Source organism: Tursiops truncatus, chromosome 18, assembly GCF_011762595.2.
Source record: "Tursiops truncatus isolate mTurTru1 chromosome 18, mTurTru1.mat.Y, whole genome shotgun sequence".
Taxonomy (NCBI): domain Eukaryota; kingdom Metazoa; phylum Chordata; class Mammalia; order Artiodactyla; family Delphinidae; genus Tursiops; species Tursiops truncatus.
The window spans coordinates 7,854,643-7,867,748 of record NC_047051.1 but is presented as its reverse complement, the minus strand read 5'-3'; the positions used below and the strand labels follow the sequence as shown (position 1 = coordinate 7,867,748).

Sequence of the window (13,106 nt, the reverse complement as noted above, 5' to 3'; positions counted from 1 at the left end):
CGGGGTCTTCTGTTCCTGGGAGGGAAGAAGGGAGGGAGCAGGACCAGCCCAGGCAGGAAGGCGACTGCGCCTCCTAACTCCCGTTTCCTTCCTGTGCCGGACTTATCCTCCCAAGCTCTCCCGGTAACATTTATCAGAGAAACCAAATTAAACACCAAAATACGAAAGCAGTAAGACGTTAAATGACCCCCTCGGAGGAGAGCTGCCGGGATGAAGTGAGACGAGGCGGAAAGTGTCCAGCGACGGCTCAGTATAGACTAAAGGCTCAGGAGGTGCTGGCGGTGGCCCTGCTGTAAGAGGAAACAAACGATCAACTGCGGTGGGGCCGGGTGGTCGTGGGTCCTCCACACAAGCCGGGAGGGAGGGATCTGAGCCAGGCCGGACAGATCGGAGCTCACCACACCCCTGGGAGCCCACGGCTGGAGGCCCCCCCCCCCCCCGGGCTCCCCCCAGTCCGTTCTTCGCTGCGACCTACTTCACTGAACAGGTTTCAGCGGCACAGCCTTGCCCCCGGCGACTCAAGCTCCCTGGGGCTTCCAGGTTTAATCACAGCTCCTCTGAAGGGGCCTGAAGCTCCAGGATGCAAGGTCTGCAGCCAATTTACTTTGCTCCAACTACCTGCTTTGTAGATAATCTCTGGCAGCAGAGGGAACAGAAACAAACGCGCTTGGTCCAGGAACTGGGGCAGGGCCTGCTTTCCTCATCCTCCTCTGACAAATCCACTGTCTCCAGGGTTGTGGACATGTCGGGGGGAGGAGGGGGCACCCAACCACAGGATGGAGGGCCCATCCCTACGCAGGGCCGAGGACAGAGGGCAGAACCAGCTGCCGGCAGCTGAGGATCCGGTGGTGAAGCCCATGCAGCGGGCCCAGAACGGGGCCTGGCACACGCTGAGGCTCTGGGTGTTAGCAGCTACTGTCACCATCATTATTCATCTATGCTATTGTTTGTTCAACAGAAAATCAAAGAGTGGCTGCATGTGTCACGGCCACGTGTCATGCCAGCAGCCGGGAGAAGATGAATGAGCAGCTCCCCAAGGAGCTGATGGTCTCACATGACAGACGAGTCTCTCCACCAACGACCAAGTGCAGATGGGCACCCTCTGATGGCAGTTGTTCTAATGGCACTGCCAAGGGAGCCCCTGAAGAGGGAGGGCAAAGGACCAAGCAGGGCAGCAAGCTCAACGCGGGGCTTGCGTGGACAGCCGGGGGGAGGGGAGCGACCCGGGCGTGGACATCAGGGGAGAGGGGAGCGACCCGGGCGTGGACATCAGGGGAGAGGGGAGCGACCCGGGCGTGGACAGCCGGGGGGAGGGGAGGACCGGGGCGTGGACAGCAGGGGAGAGGGGAGCGACCCGGGAGTGGACAGCTGGGGGGGAGGGTGTGACTGGGGCCAGAGGTGAGGCTGGGGATGACAGGGCCAACGGGAAAGGGGTTAGCGCTAGGGAGTCTGGTTTTGTTCTGAGTGCCATTAGAAGCTTTGAGAGGCTTTTAAGGAGGGGAATGCCATGTGGAAGTGTGTGCCCTAGACAAGTTCCCAGAGGCAGCGTGCGGGGTGGGCTGTGGAGGGACAAAGAAAGACACACACGCATGCCAGCTGGGAGGGTAACGGAGCCAGGCAATGAGAGGTCAGGGACTGAATTAAGACGAGGCAGCGCCTGCGCAGGGCGACGTGGGGACCGAGAGTGGAGCTGGAGATACTGAAGAGGCAGAATTTCCAGACCTTGAGACGGACCCTACAGGTGGATGAGGGCAGGGAAGGAGCGGGCAGAGAGACGAGTGTAGGTAATTCCGGGTTTCAGATCCGAGGGGCGGGCAGACTGGGGTGCCCGTCACACGCTGGAGTATAACGAGCGGTGAGCGGATTGTGGGAAAACTCAGTCTGGTTCCCAATCTCCCGAGGTGCTGCCGGGCACTCAAGTGGCCACACCGCATGGCAGCCTGGTCCCCAGGGGGCCGCGCGGCGCAGAGGCGTGGGGAGCCTCCGCGCTCAGTGTGTCCACGAGCCAGGGAACTGAGGGCGCAAGGCTGGACGGGGAGGACGGGGGCGGGGGAGCCCCGATATCTCAGGGGCAGAACTGCAAAGGAGACAAAAAGGCACGGCCAGGCAGAGAGGAGGAGGCAGGCGTGTAAGGCGTTTTCAAGGTGTCCTTTGAAGGAGCCCTCTCGTGAGAGCTCCACAGAACGAGGGAAGACGCCGCATTGCGGGGGTCCCGCGTGACCCCGAGGACGAGCGCAGCACCCTGTTCACACATGGAGTCTTAACTGCCACACCACGCGCCATCCAACCTGCCGCTGAGCAGCTCAGCAACGAGGCCTCTGGGAGCTTCTGCCTCCCTCCCTGTACAGGCCTACGGGAAGAGCTGGAGCTGAGCCGTCTGCTCAGGTGCCAGGTACCAACAGCAAACTCTCAGGGAAAGAGATGTGCCGCTCTGGGGACAACGCCAGCACAATTCTGCCACCACAGCAGGTGGAGAGGTGGATGGCATTCCGTGTCGGGAACCCCTCTGCGGTGTTCCATGGGTTCACTTACAAAGGATGCAGCCAGTTGGGAGAAGTAACGAGAGGCGTGGCAGGGAGCACACAGCCCCGACACTCAGCCCACGGCTGCCCGCGCTTGGGCTCGCTCCGTCTGAAACACGTCCCCCGTTTCCTCATAGAAGTCAGTGGGAAAGTGGAGCTTGGAATACAGATTTTTCCTCACTTGGAAACGACGTTTGCCAGGACCAATATATTCTATGTGCCAGAGGGTAAGCATATGCACAGGAAGGACAGTAAATGGGAGGGAGAAAAAGAAAAAGGAAATAACCATATATTTTAGGAAGGAAAAGATCTTTGGCTTCTTTGATTCGTATCTCATTTAAACAGATGATACGAAAACCCATATGCCGCTCAGGATCTGAAAACAAGAAAATTCTAACTCAGAGTTTGGGGAGAGATTCGTAAAGCACGTTCCACAGGCGGAGTCATGGGTGAGGGGCATCACACGGCCCATTCCAGAACACACACAAGGGCTCCGGGAGAGCAAATACACAAACCCAAGGGAGTCGGCACTCCGTCCAGTTCCTGTACACTGCTAGAGGACGCTCAGCAGTTAACTGTCAGGATCATTTATGCCTGACTTTTGGTATCTTAATTTTATAACGTAAAAAGCCGGTCCTAAAAAGCACCCCTGCTGGTGCCACTGAATCCGCGGCATCCGCAGCCTGAGATGTTCTAGCGCCTCTGGGAACTCACCTATTACCCAAAAATCTCTGCTCCAACAACGTACTGCTCCTGTTTTTGAGACTCGTGCTCCATGCACTACAGTCCCTCCAGCAGCATCTATAAATCTGCCAAACGAGGCCGGAACCAGAGGAAGACTTCTGAGTTCGAGTTCTGGGGTTTCTAGTTCCCTTTCCAAAGAGACAGAACACCTGACTGCCGAATATCAGGCCTCAGTTCCACGCTTGGCTTTCTCCATAACAGCTCCTGACTTCAGCTTAAAGACAAAGCAACCAGCAATCACCTTTACCTTCTACAGACTTGCAGGAAAATCGCCCAGTAACAGTCCCAGTTTACACCTGGGCCAGGGGGGCCTGAGAAGGGTTCTGCACCTGCCAGCACACACAACTCACCTGGCCTCTTATTAAAGCTGCAGACCATGGGGCCTCATTTTGGCTCTCTTGAATCCGAAAATTCTCAGGCTGGGACCCAGAAATCTGCATTTTAACAAAGGAGACCTTAACAAAGGGGACTCTTTAAGACCCTGAGGTGTTCCCGTATGTGCTGGAGTCTGACAGGCACTGGGATGGACAAGGAGACTGGCACTCAAGGGGACGGAACAAGGCTTTTCTCCCGACAGGCTTTAGCCATTTATCTTCCTTTACTTCCTTCATTCCGTAAATGAAAAGCAAACTCCTGCATATCCACCCTCGAGGATCCGGAGAAGATAAATTCAGCGTGATGTGCAAAGGGCCTTGAGCTTCTTATGGGAAGCAATGATGTAAACCAAAACACATCACCTCTTCAGATCATAAAATATTCCTTTATGAGTGGAAGCAAGTCGTATCCCTTGGAGAGACCAGCATTGGTATACTTGAGATGCATTCAAATCTTATTTGATGATACTTTAACTCATTTGTTTTGTCTAAACCTACAGCTTTACATCATATCAGCTTTACAGATAGACTGTTTGCTTCCCCAACTTCTTCCAAATCTTCAGTACACATACATTTTGAGTAAACGTTTAAATAAATTTATGTTGTCAATCAACGCTCTCTTCTTTAAGAAAGAAAACTAACAGGGCTTCCCTGGTGGTGCAGTGTTTGAGAGTCCGCCTGCCGATGCAGGGGACAAAGGTTCGTGCCCCGGTCCGGGAAGATCCCACATGCCGCGGAGCGGCTGGGCCCGTGAGCCATGGCTGCTGAGCCTGCGCGTCTGGAGCCTGTGCTCCGCAACGGGAGAGGCCACAACAGTAAGAAGCTGGCGTACCGCCAAAAAAAAAAAAAAAAGAAAGAAAAATAACAAACAAAAAACTCAAATTTCCCCCAAATCTCTCTTGAGCTGACCTCTCCTCTGAGTTCCGGACCCGCAGAACTAACCGCCCACCAGACGTGGTACCTAAGCATCTCACATGCACCCCCAAACTCAAATTGACCAAATGGAACTCATCATCCTCAGCTCCCCTTAAAACTAAAAGTAAATTTTAGAAAACCATCTGGGTACTTAATGCCACAGAACTGTACATTTAAAAATGGTTCAAATGATTCATTTTATGTTGTGTATATTTAACTACAATAAAAAATTTCTTCTTTTGATTAAATCTGGTCCCTCTCCATCAGTGCCTGTATCAGTAAACAGAGGCACTCTCCACCTACAGCTCAGAGCAAGAACCTATGACATCCCTGACCCTCCTCTCAGCCCACTGGACCAGTCAACCACCGTGCCCCAGACTCTTAATCAGCTCTCACGTGGCCTCCTCACTGGTCCCTCATGTCCACACGGGCCCCTCCCATCCTTGTTCTAACGAGCGTGAGCTTCTTAAAATGGAAGTCAAATCACTGTCACTCTCCTAAGACAACCCTGCAGTACCCACTACCACTCTAAGGGCAAAGCCCAGAACTCCTCCCCTCGCCTTCACAGCCCTGCATAAGCGGCCCGACTGACCGTTCAGCCCCTCCCCTCTCCAGTCCTGTCTTTCTCCACCAGCTTCCTCCAGCACAGCTCTGCCCCTGCGGGCGTGCTCCCCTCCTCCCTTCCTCCCTCCAGGTACCTGATCTCTGCTTCCCCTTTGGGTCTGAGCTCTGATGCCCTTCCCTGAGAAACTCCAGAGTTCCCTGGTGGCCTAGTGGTTACAAGTCCGGGCTTTCAAGGTTGGGCCCTCTGGGTTCCATCCCTGGTCCGGGATCTCAGTTCCCACAAGCCGCACGATGTGGCAAAAAAAAAAAAAAAAAAAGAAAACAGGCAACTCCAAGGTTTCTCAGCCCTGCACTATTGATGATTTGACCGGATAATCGACTCTTTTGCGGTGGGAGCTGTCCCGTGCACTGCAGGCCACTCACCAGCTGTCCCGTGCACTGCAGGCCACTCACCAGCACTCCTGCCAAACCAGCCCCTACAAGCCATCTACAAGCGCTCCCTGGGGGGCAAGATGGCCCCCTGTTGGGAACCACTGCTCCAGACTCCAGGTAAAAAGCCACAACCGTCCCCGCAACACTTAGCACAGAGCCCTGGACACCGTCACCGCAGCACCGGGCAGGCTGCAATTCTACTCCTGGTGCAGTTCGTGTTCAAGGTCCCCTTCAAGACTGCGAGCTCCACGAGGGTAGGGACAGACTAGATGGGTCTCCTTCCTGCCCTGTCAACCCCAGGGCTTGACACATAGTAGACAGTACTCGACACTTTCGGAATAGATGAAGAAACTGTGAGTACAGCTCTTCCTTTTAATACTATTTAAGTTATTAACACGTTCCAGTAGTTCAAATCAGCACCTACACTGAATCTGTTTTCTTTGGGAGGAGCTTAGTGATCAGACGGTTGAAATGTGACATTAAGAGAGACTCTCGACCAATAAGAGGTCTGATAAGCCCCTGATACCCACCATCATTTTTCCTTTATATTTGGAAAGATGGAATTAGCACTCCTGTATATTGTTCTTCAGCAAGAATCTGCTCAACACCAGGATGGACTACCTGTAATGCTACAAGGAAGCAAAACGGGTAACAGTTGCAAATGAGGCTTGCTTTATAATGTTTCTAATGAAAAGCAAAACACCTGGCCCTTAATGGTCCAAATGAGATCAGTAATTACGACCTGCTCAAGTACTGGGCGCACAGTGTTTCCCTCAGAAGAAGTTAACAAGAGGGTCAGGACATCTCCTCCCCTCCCCCACCCCCACGTGAAACAGCTACTCTTCCTCCCTCCCCTTCCACCACCCGCCCCCCCAGAGCCTGACTATTGGCCACCGGCCAACTCCCTTGGGTCAAGTCCATGAGCAAGCCGGCCATGCCAGCTTGGGGGGCCTGGACTACCTGGACAACAGGGGATCCATCCAGACGGTTAAAATCTGTGCCAGTAATACCTGAGTACTGCTGAGGAAGTAAACGGAGGGCTTAAAAGTCCAACTAAAAACACAGACCAACCTGGAGCCAGGTGCGACTCTTGGGGCCCTAAAATGTCTGGCTTACTGCAATGAAAAGAACCAGAGCGAGACCTGGCTCAGAATGAAAAATCATCCCTAATTTTGGCAGGTGCTAAGAGAGATAATCCTGACTCAGAGTAGAAACAAGGATACGAAAGACAAACGTTAACATCTATTATTTGACCACCGGTTCAAATAAGCTTCTTCACAGATGCATCAATTAGAATTAGGTTTGGCTGCATGTAATAACCCCCCCCCCCACCAACAACAACTGAGGCTTCAACAAGGCAGATTTTTTTCTTTAATGCAATACAAGTGTGGAAATAGGCAATGCTGGGCTAGCACAGTGCCCCACATCCACCTTGCACCCAGGGGGTACCATCCTTTCTGCTCTACCATCCTTACTACTGGCTTCTGTCTTCAAGGTCACCTCGTGGTCACAAGATGGCCACTGTAGCTCCAGCCATTAGATTCACATAATAGGCCATGGGAAGGAAACAATGGCAGAGGACCTGCATCTCAGCTGGGTCAGCCACCTTTAATAAGCTTTACCAAGAGACGCACCCAAAGAGCTCTACAGATAGCTCACTGGCTACCGCTGTTTGCAAGGGCCAATGAAAAATGTTGTCCACTAGACACACTGCCCCCACCACCACCACTACCACTCCTACACCCTTCCCCTTACCCCTGTATTATTAGTTTGCTAGGGCTGCCATAATAGAAGCCATAGACTGGGGGGCTTAAACAACAGAAATTTATTCCTCACAGTTCTAGAGGCTAGAAGTCCAAGATCAAGGTGCCAGCTGGGTTGGTTTCTGCTGAGACCTCTCTCCTTGGCTTTTAGATGGATGTCTTCTCACTGTGTCCTCATACAACCTTTTTTCTCTGAGCCTGTCTGGCATCTCTTCCTCTTCTTATAAGGACACCAGTCCTATTGCATTAGGGCCCCACCCTTATGGCCTCTTTTAACCTTAATTACCTCCTTAAAGGCACCTCTCCAAATACAGTCATATTGGGGATCAAGGCTTCAACATAGGCATTTGAAGGACACAACTCAGTCCGTAACAGTGCTGATTATCTAAGAGGTTTTTCATCCAGGAAAAGAAGGAACTAAGGGTTTTGGAGTGGCAGATAGCAGATTCTGCTACAATAGAATCAGTTAAAACTGTAAGAGATGGCAAAGTTCTAGTATTTTATCTAGTCTATGCCTCCTGTTTTATATGAGAAAACTGAGACTCAAGGCAACGAGAAGCCACAGTGGCTGACCTAGAGGCATGAATAAATCTTCTGAGGCTAGTACTAGCTTTGGACTTCAGAACTGAAGTTGCAGTGGATTTTGTCTGTATAACTGTATGGGTTTAAGATACACGTTCTATATTGACTTTTCTCTCAAAGCTCAAATGAATATACTACAATTTGTGGGAAAACTAAACTATATACAGTCAGCCCCCACCCAGCCCTTATAAGGGAATATTTAAGGTGTCTTTACTCTGTCCGTATTGTTCACATGCCTTGGAACTCCTATCATGTTCTCTATTTCAGCAAGAGTCCAAGAACCCTGATTTCAAGATATAAAAAGACTGAGTACCACAGCTTTTTATTTCTTGGTGCCCCTCCACTACATCAAAGCAGAGCTCAATAAAAGGAACTCAAGATTTACTTCAGACCTAGAATACAGTTTCCTCTCTGTACCAACCCATGAAAGCTAGTTCACAAAGCCAAATGTCTCCCGGGGAACTCTTAATAGGTTTTATGTTTTACTTATTGTGCTTATCCTAAGACAACTTCACAAGGCTAACAGACATCTGTAAAAATATGTGGACATTTTAGTTCATTCTTTACGTCCTTTAATGTGTTACCAAGTGTGGAAAGTGCAGATACTCCCTTACACCAAGTGTGGACAGTGCAGATATTCCCTTACGTGCAGTGAAAAATACATACACATAGCAACACAAGTGTGCACTTCAGCCTGTATAGGGAATATATTATATACGTATATTATATCCCCAGTACATCTTACAAAGTGCAGGGCTATAAATAGAATACCAATTTCAGTTACCACCCACCCCATTTGGTGAGTTGCAAAACGTCTAGGCAGCAGGCCAACTGATGCAGCCAGGAGTCCCCTAGCCCCCGTCCCACCCCTCCAACCTCCCCTTCTCCCAGGGCTGCCCGCCCCCCTCCCAAGCAATGCAACCCTTTCTTCCACTAAAGCAGATCCCCGCCAAGTTCAGTTGCTCCCCACCGTCAGTTATAGCCTTCTCTGCCCAAGGTGCCCAAACATTTTTAATTACATTGTTACTTAATCACGCATCTGAACAATTACCAATTAATCTCACTCGATTTTCCCACACTTACTGAGCTCCTACATACATGCCAGGGGTACACAGGTTAAAGTCCTTATTCGGAGAATTTAAGTCCAAATCAAAACGGCTGTCCGGTGGGCTACCAAAACAGCAGTGTACAATGACGCTATGTCTTTTTCTAAATTGCACCAGTCTGCCATATCTAAAAATCTGAAAATTACTGCCTCTTAACAGGCTGGAAACACAAAAGTCTGGGATAAAAGAGACAACAACCCTGAGAACACTGAAAAGGAATAATTTTTCCTCCAAACTTGAACACATCTCATCGTGAAAGTCAATTGCAATGATTTTTTTTAAAAACTTTCATCACATTATTTTATGATAAAGGGGGGGAGCACGCTCTTGTGAGGAGCATGGAAGAAAAAACGGAAGGGGCATTACAGCAGCAGCAGACAGCACCGTTTGCAGAAGTGTTCTCTAATTTTCCCCCATGAAGACGCAAGATTCTGGAAGGCTTCCCCACGGCCTCCCCAGAGGCACGACCGATACACGGAGGCCCAGCCGGACACCCGGTCCTCCCTTCCTGGTCAAGGAATCCGTAGAAGGGGCTGGTGCCCGGTGGGCATCCCAGCCGAGGGGACCAGGGCAGGTCCGCGAGACCGCTCAGGAAGCCCCGGGGGCACCGCCGGTCGCCCTCGCGGGCTGGGCGGGCGGGGCGCTCAACGGAGCGCGCGGGGACCTGGGCCACGGAGCTCGCCCGCCTCTAGCCTCTGCCGCCAGCGCCGGGCGCGCTGGGGGCCGGGGGGGCCGGGGGGGCGCGGGCGGAAGGCAAGGGGGCGGACCGCGGCCGCCGCTTCCCTCCATCCAAAGTTTCTCGCAGTTGCGTTCACTCCGCGCTTCCTGTGGGGGTGGGCGCCGCGCCCTCGCGGGCCGGCCGGCCGGCCGCCGGCTCGCAGCGGAAGGAAGCGGGAAGACGCGAGTCGGGCCGCGGCGGCGGCGGGACCCCGCGAGCCGAAAGGGGCCGGGAAGGAGCGCCCTTGGGTCCCAAGGTCCGGGGGAGCCAAGTCCGGCCGGGGCGCCGCGAGAGGGCGCTGCCGTGGGCGCGGCGGGGCGCGGGCGCCCGCGGGGCAGGGCTGGGCCGCCCGGCGTCTCCCTCGGCGCGGACGCGGGGCGCGGGCGGCTGCTCCCGGGGAGCCCGCGCCTCTCCCGTGCGCGCCCGGGCCGCCCGCTACTTACCCAGGGAGCAGGTGAGCAGCGAGAGCAGTGCCGGGAGCGCCAGACGGCGGCCGCGGCGGGCAGGCGGCCGCATCCCGGCGGCGGGGCTGCGCGCCCTGTCCGGACGCGGGGACGCGAGACGCGCGGAGAACGGAGCTGCGCCGCTGCCGCCGCCGCCCCTGCCGCCGCGGCTGACCCTCCTCCGCCGGCTCCCCTCTTCCCTCCCCCAGCTCCGCGCCGGCTCCGGACGCGCCCTCTGGCGGCCAGTATCGGGAGCGCCCGCCTGGCTCGCGGCCGGGGTGCGGGTCGAGGTGGCCGCTCCTCTGCGGGAACAGCGCCCTCCTTCCAGGCATCTGACCTTTGCTCCCTGCGGTCTCCACCCCTCCTTTTCCTTCCTCTCCCTCACCTAGGCCCCATCCTTTGCCTTCGTGCGCTCCCACCTTACTCCATCACCTCCCTTTCCGTGGTCGCCAGTAAGTCTCTAGTGCCCCTTCTTATCCCCAGAGTGAAGCGGTTGTGGGGGGGGGGGGGCGGGGGGAGGGAATGGGCGGCAGAGGAGGGGAAGGAGAATCACTTTTCTTCCCTGCTAATGTACCATCTGCTATATTTAAAAAAATCAATAATTCAACTCAACATCGTTGGCACCAATGTTCTACTTTGATGAAGGTGCTTTTAATCAGCTCAACTAATTTACTTCATATTCTTTTGTTAATGGAATTTGGCCAATAGCTTAGGCCTGGAATTTGGCTTTTAATAGAAATTTGTGTAAACGTAATTCTGTATAAATGTAATTTTAAGTGTTCACCATAATGGAAGAGGGAAGGACTTTTATTCAAAAGTCTGATAAAAAATAAATTACATTAAAATGCAGAAGAGTGGAGGGACCACAGAAACCTCCTTTGGAAAGTCCCTCTTGTCCCCAGGTGACTGTCCCTCCCCAGCCGGGAAGATGGTGGCCTAAAAGGAAGCAATTACAGAGGAAGAACTGCAGCCCCCTCTGAGGGTCCTGCACCCGCTCTGCCTCCCCCAAGCCTTGACACACTTCTTTCTCCCAGGAAGGAGGCGGGACCAAGTGCTAATGTTCACCTGAGTTTAGACCGTGACCTCCTGAAGGTCACATCAATGTTCTCATTCATACTTCGTCATATTTTTTGGATGCCCACTCTGTGCCCGGGAGTGTACCAGGCACCCCATGAACACCAGCATCTTCCACATGGACATGCAACGTTCACCCAGTTGCTAAACATTGCATGAAGACCAGTCCCAGGCCCTAGGGATACCAGTACAACGTGGGGAACATAGAGAAGCAGGTGCTGAATGAATGTTTGCTGTCTTGAGACTAATAAACTTGAATGCTCACTGGGAGGTTTAACCTTGAACGCACGAGGCCAGTATGGTCATCTGTCCTTACAACAGCTGCTACGAGTATTTTAAAAGGAAGTCTGGAGACAAAGGGTTTTCTCTCTCTGGTTTATGTTGCCATCTTAAAACTGGGAACTGAATAGTTTGTGTGTTTTCCATTTTATGTGAATGCAAACAGTGCCATTTGTTCTGGTGAGCCAAGGTTTGTGGCCCCATGTCAACACCATTGATCTGGGAGGGAAAAGAAATGTAAGACTGCTTCCTTGCCTTTTTTAGTGAAGGTTTGCAAATTTATGGTTGACTACATTGATCCCTTCTATCCTGCTTTAAAACCCACCTGCCTAGTTTAGAGTTCTAGAAGTTTTCCAATTTCCAAAGCTGTTTAGCTTTCTTCCAAGAAGATATTCCTCACGTATATTAGATATTAAACACTAAAACAAGGTGTTTAAACAGACACAGAAGCCTAGAAATTAAGCAGCTTACTTACTGGGTATGTGTTCACACACCTACTCCATGTTTGGTAACAAGCAACTCTAGGTGCTTAATCAAAATTTTCATCCAGATTCATCATGTGGAGTAAAGGTGTGGGAAACAGCCCTAAATACAGCCGAGAGCACCGTCTAAGTCATAAGCTTGCCCCAGTGTTCTTCCTTCCCACGGCAGGCACAGATAAATGGTACATCACAAAGCTCCATAACTCACATTTTAAAAAGGATTACCTTTCACTTACTCTAATCACATGATAAATGGACTTGCCGGGAGCACTCCCTCCCGATCACGGGTTGGGAGTTTCCTGGAACAAGACGTGCGCGCGGGGACACTAACATTCCTGGTGATGCATGGCCTGCCTCGGCACCTGAAACACCAACTGTAAGGGGACACCTTTCAATAGAGAACAGTTAATCTCATGCCCTGTAAGACTGTGATAGGAAAAAAGGGCAGGTCACAGCTCTGCCTGCCTGGGTTTCACTCAGCTGAATTCCAGATGCCATCCCCACACTGGCCCTCAAAAGTATGCCCTTCCCCTGTGCAGGGGTAGAACTGGGTGTCACCTCTTTTGGGGGGCCCTATTGCATCATGATTAAAACAGACTGGTAATTTTGGGGGGGCACGGGTTCGATGCCTGGTCAGGGAACTGAGATCCCACATGCCTTGCAGCGCAGCCAAAAAAAAGAAAACAGACCGGTAATTTTTAAAAGAATTTTCTAAATACTAAAGGAGAACATAAAGATATATGCAGAAAACCATAGATAGCCAAATAATCTAATAAGTTCCAAACAGATGGTTTCTGATCTCATAATAACTATAGGCCCAAAAGACTGGACTACATTCATTCATTCAACTGGCGCTGAACGCCTTCTAGCTGGCACACCCATTGCTAGGCTCTGGGGCAGATACAAAGAAGCATAAAGCGTGGCCCTGGGCACAAGAACTCACAGTCCAGTGAGGGAGATAGAAACGTTCAGAAGTAATGTTCCTGCTGCAACGTTATGCTATAGCACAGGTGGAAACACTTTGGAACATACGGAGGCAAAAACAGAATCTATCAGCGCCTTGGGATTTGGTCAGAAAAGCAGAAGTGACTTTAGGGCAAGGTCTTAA

General features: G+C 52.1%; 1 protein-coding gene across 4 annotated transcripts in view; it reads right to left on the bottom strand.

The window, feature by feature from the left end:
• B3GLCT (beta 3-glucosyltransferase) overlaps window positions 1–10,373 on the bottom strand; it is a 108,718-nt gene extending 98,345 nt beyond the window's left edge. The window contains exon 1 of one of the 4 annotated variants that reach the window (XM_073795021.1): window positions 10,164–10,373. In XM_073795021.1, coding sequence (XP_073651122.1) covers window positions 10,164–10,236 — 73 coding nt within the window. In that variant the 5' untranslated portion in view covers window positions 10,237–10,373. The remainder of the gene's footprint in view (window positions 1–10,163) is intronic. The other 3 variants (XM_073795020.1, XM_073795019.1, XM_019936777.3) reach the window with 3 other exon arrangements.
• Window positions 10,374–13,106: the final 2,733 nt, after the last annotated feature.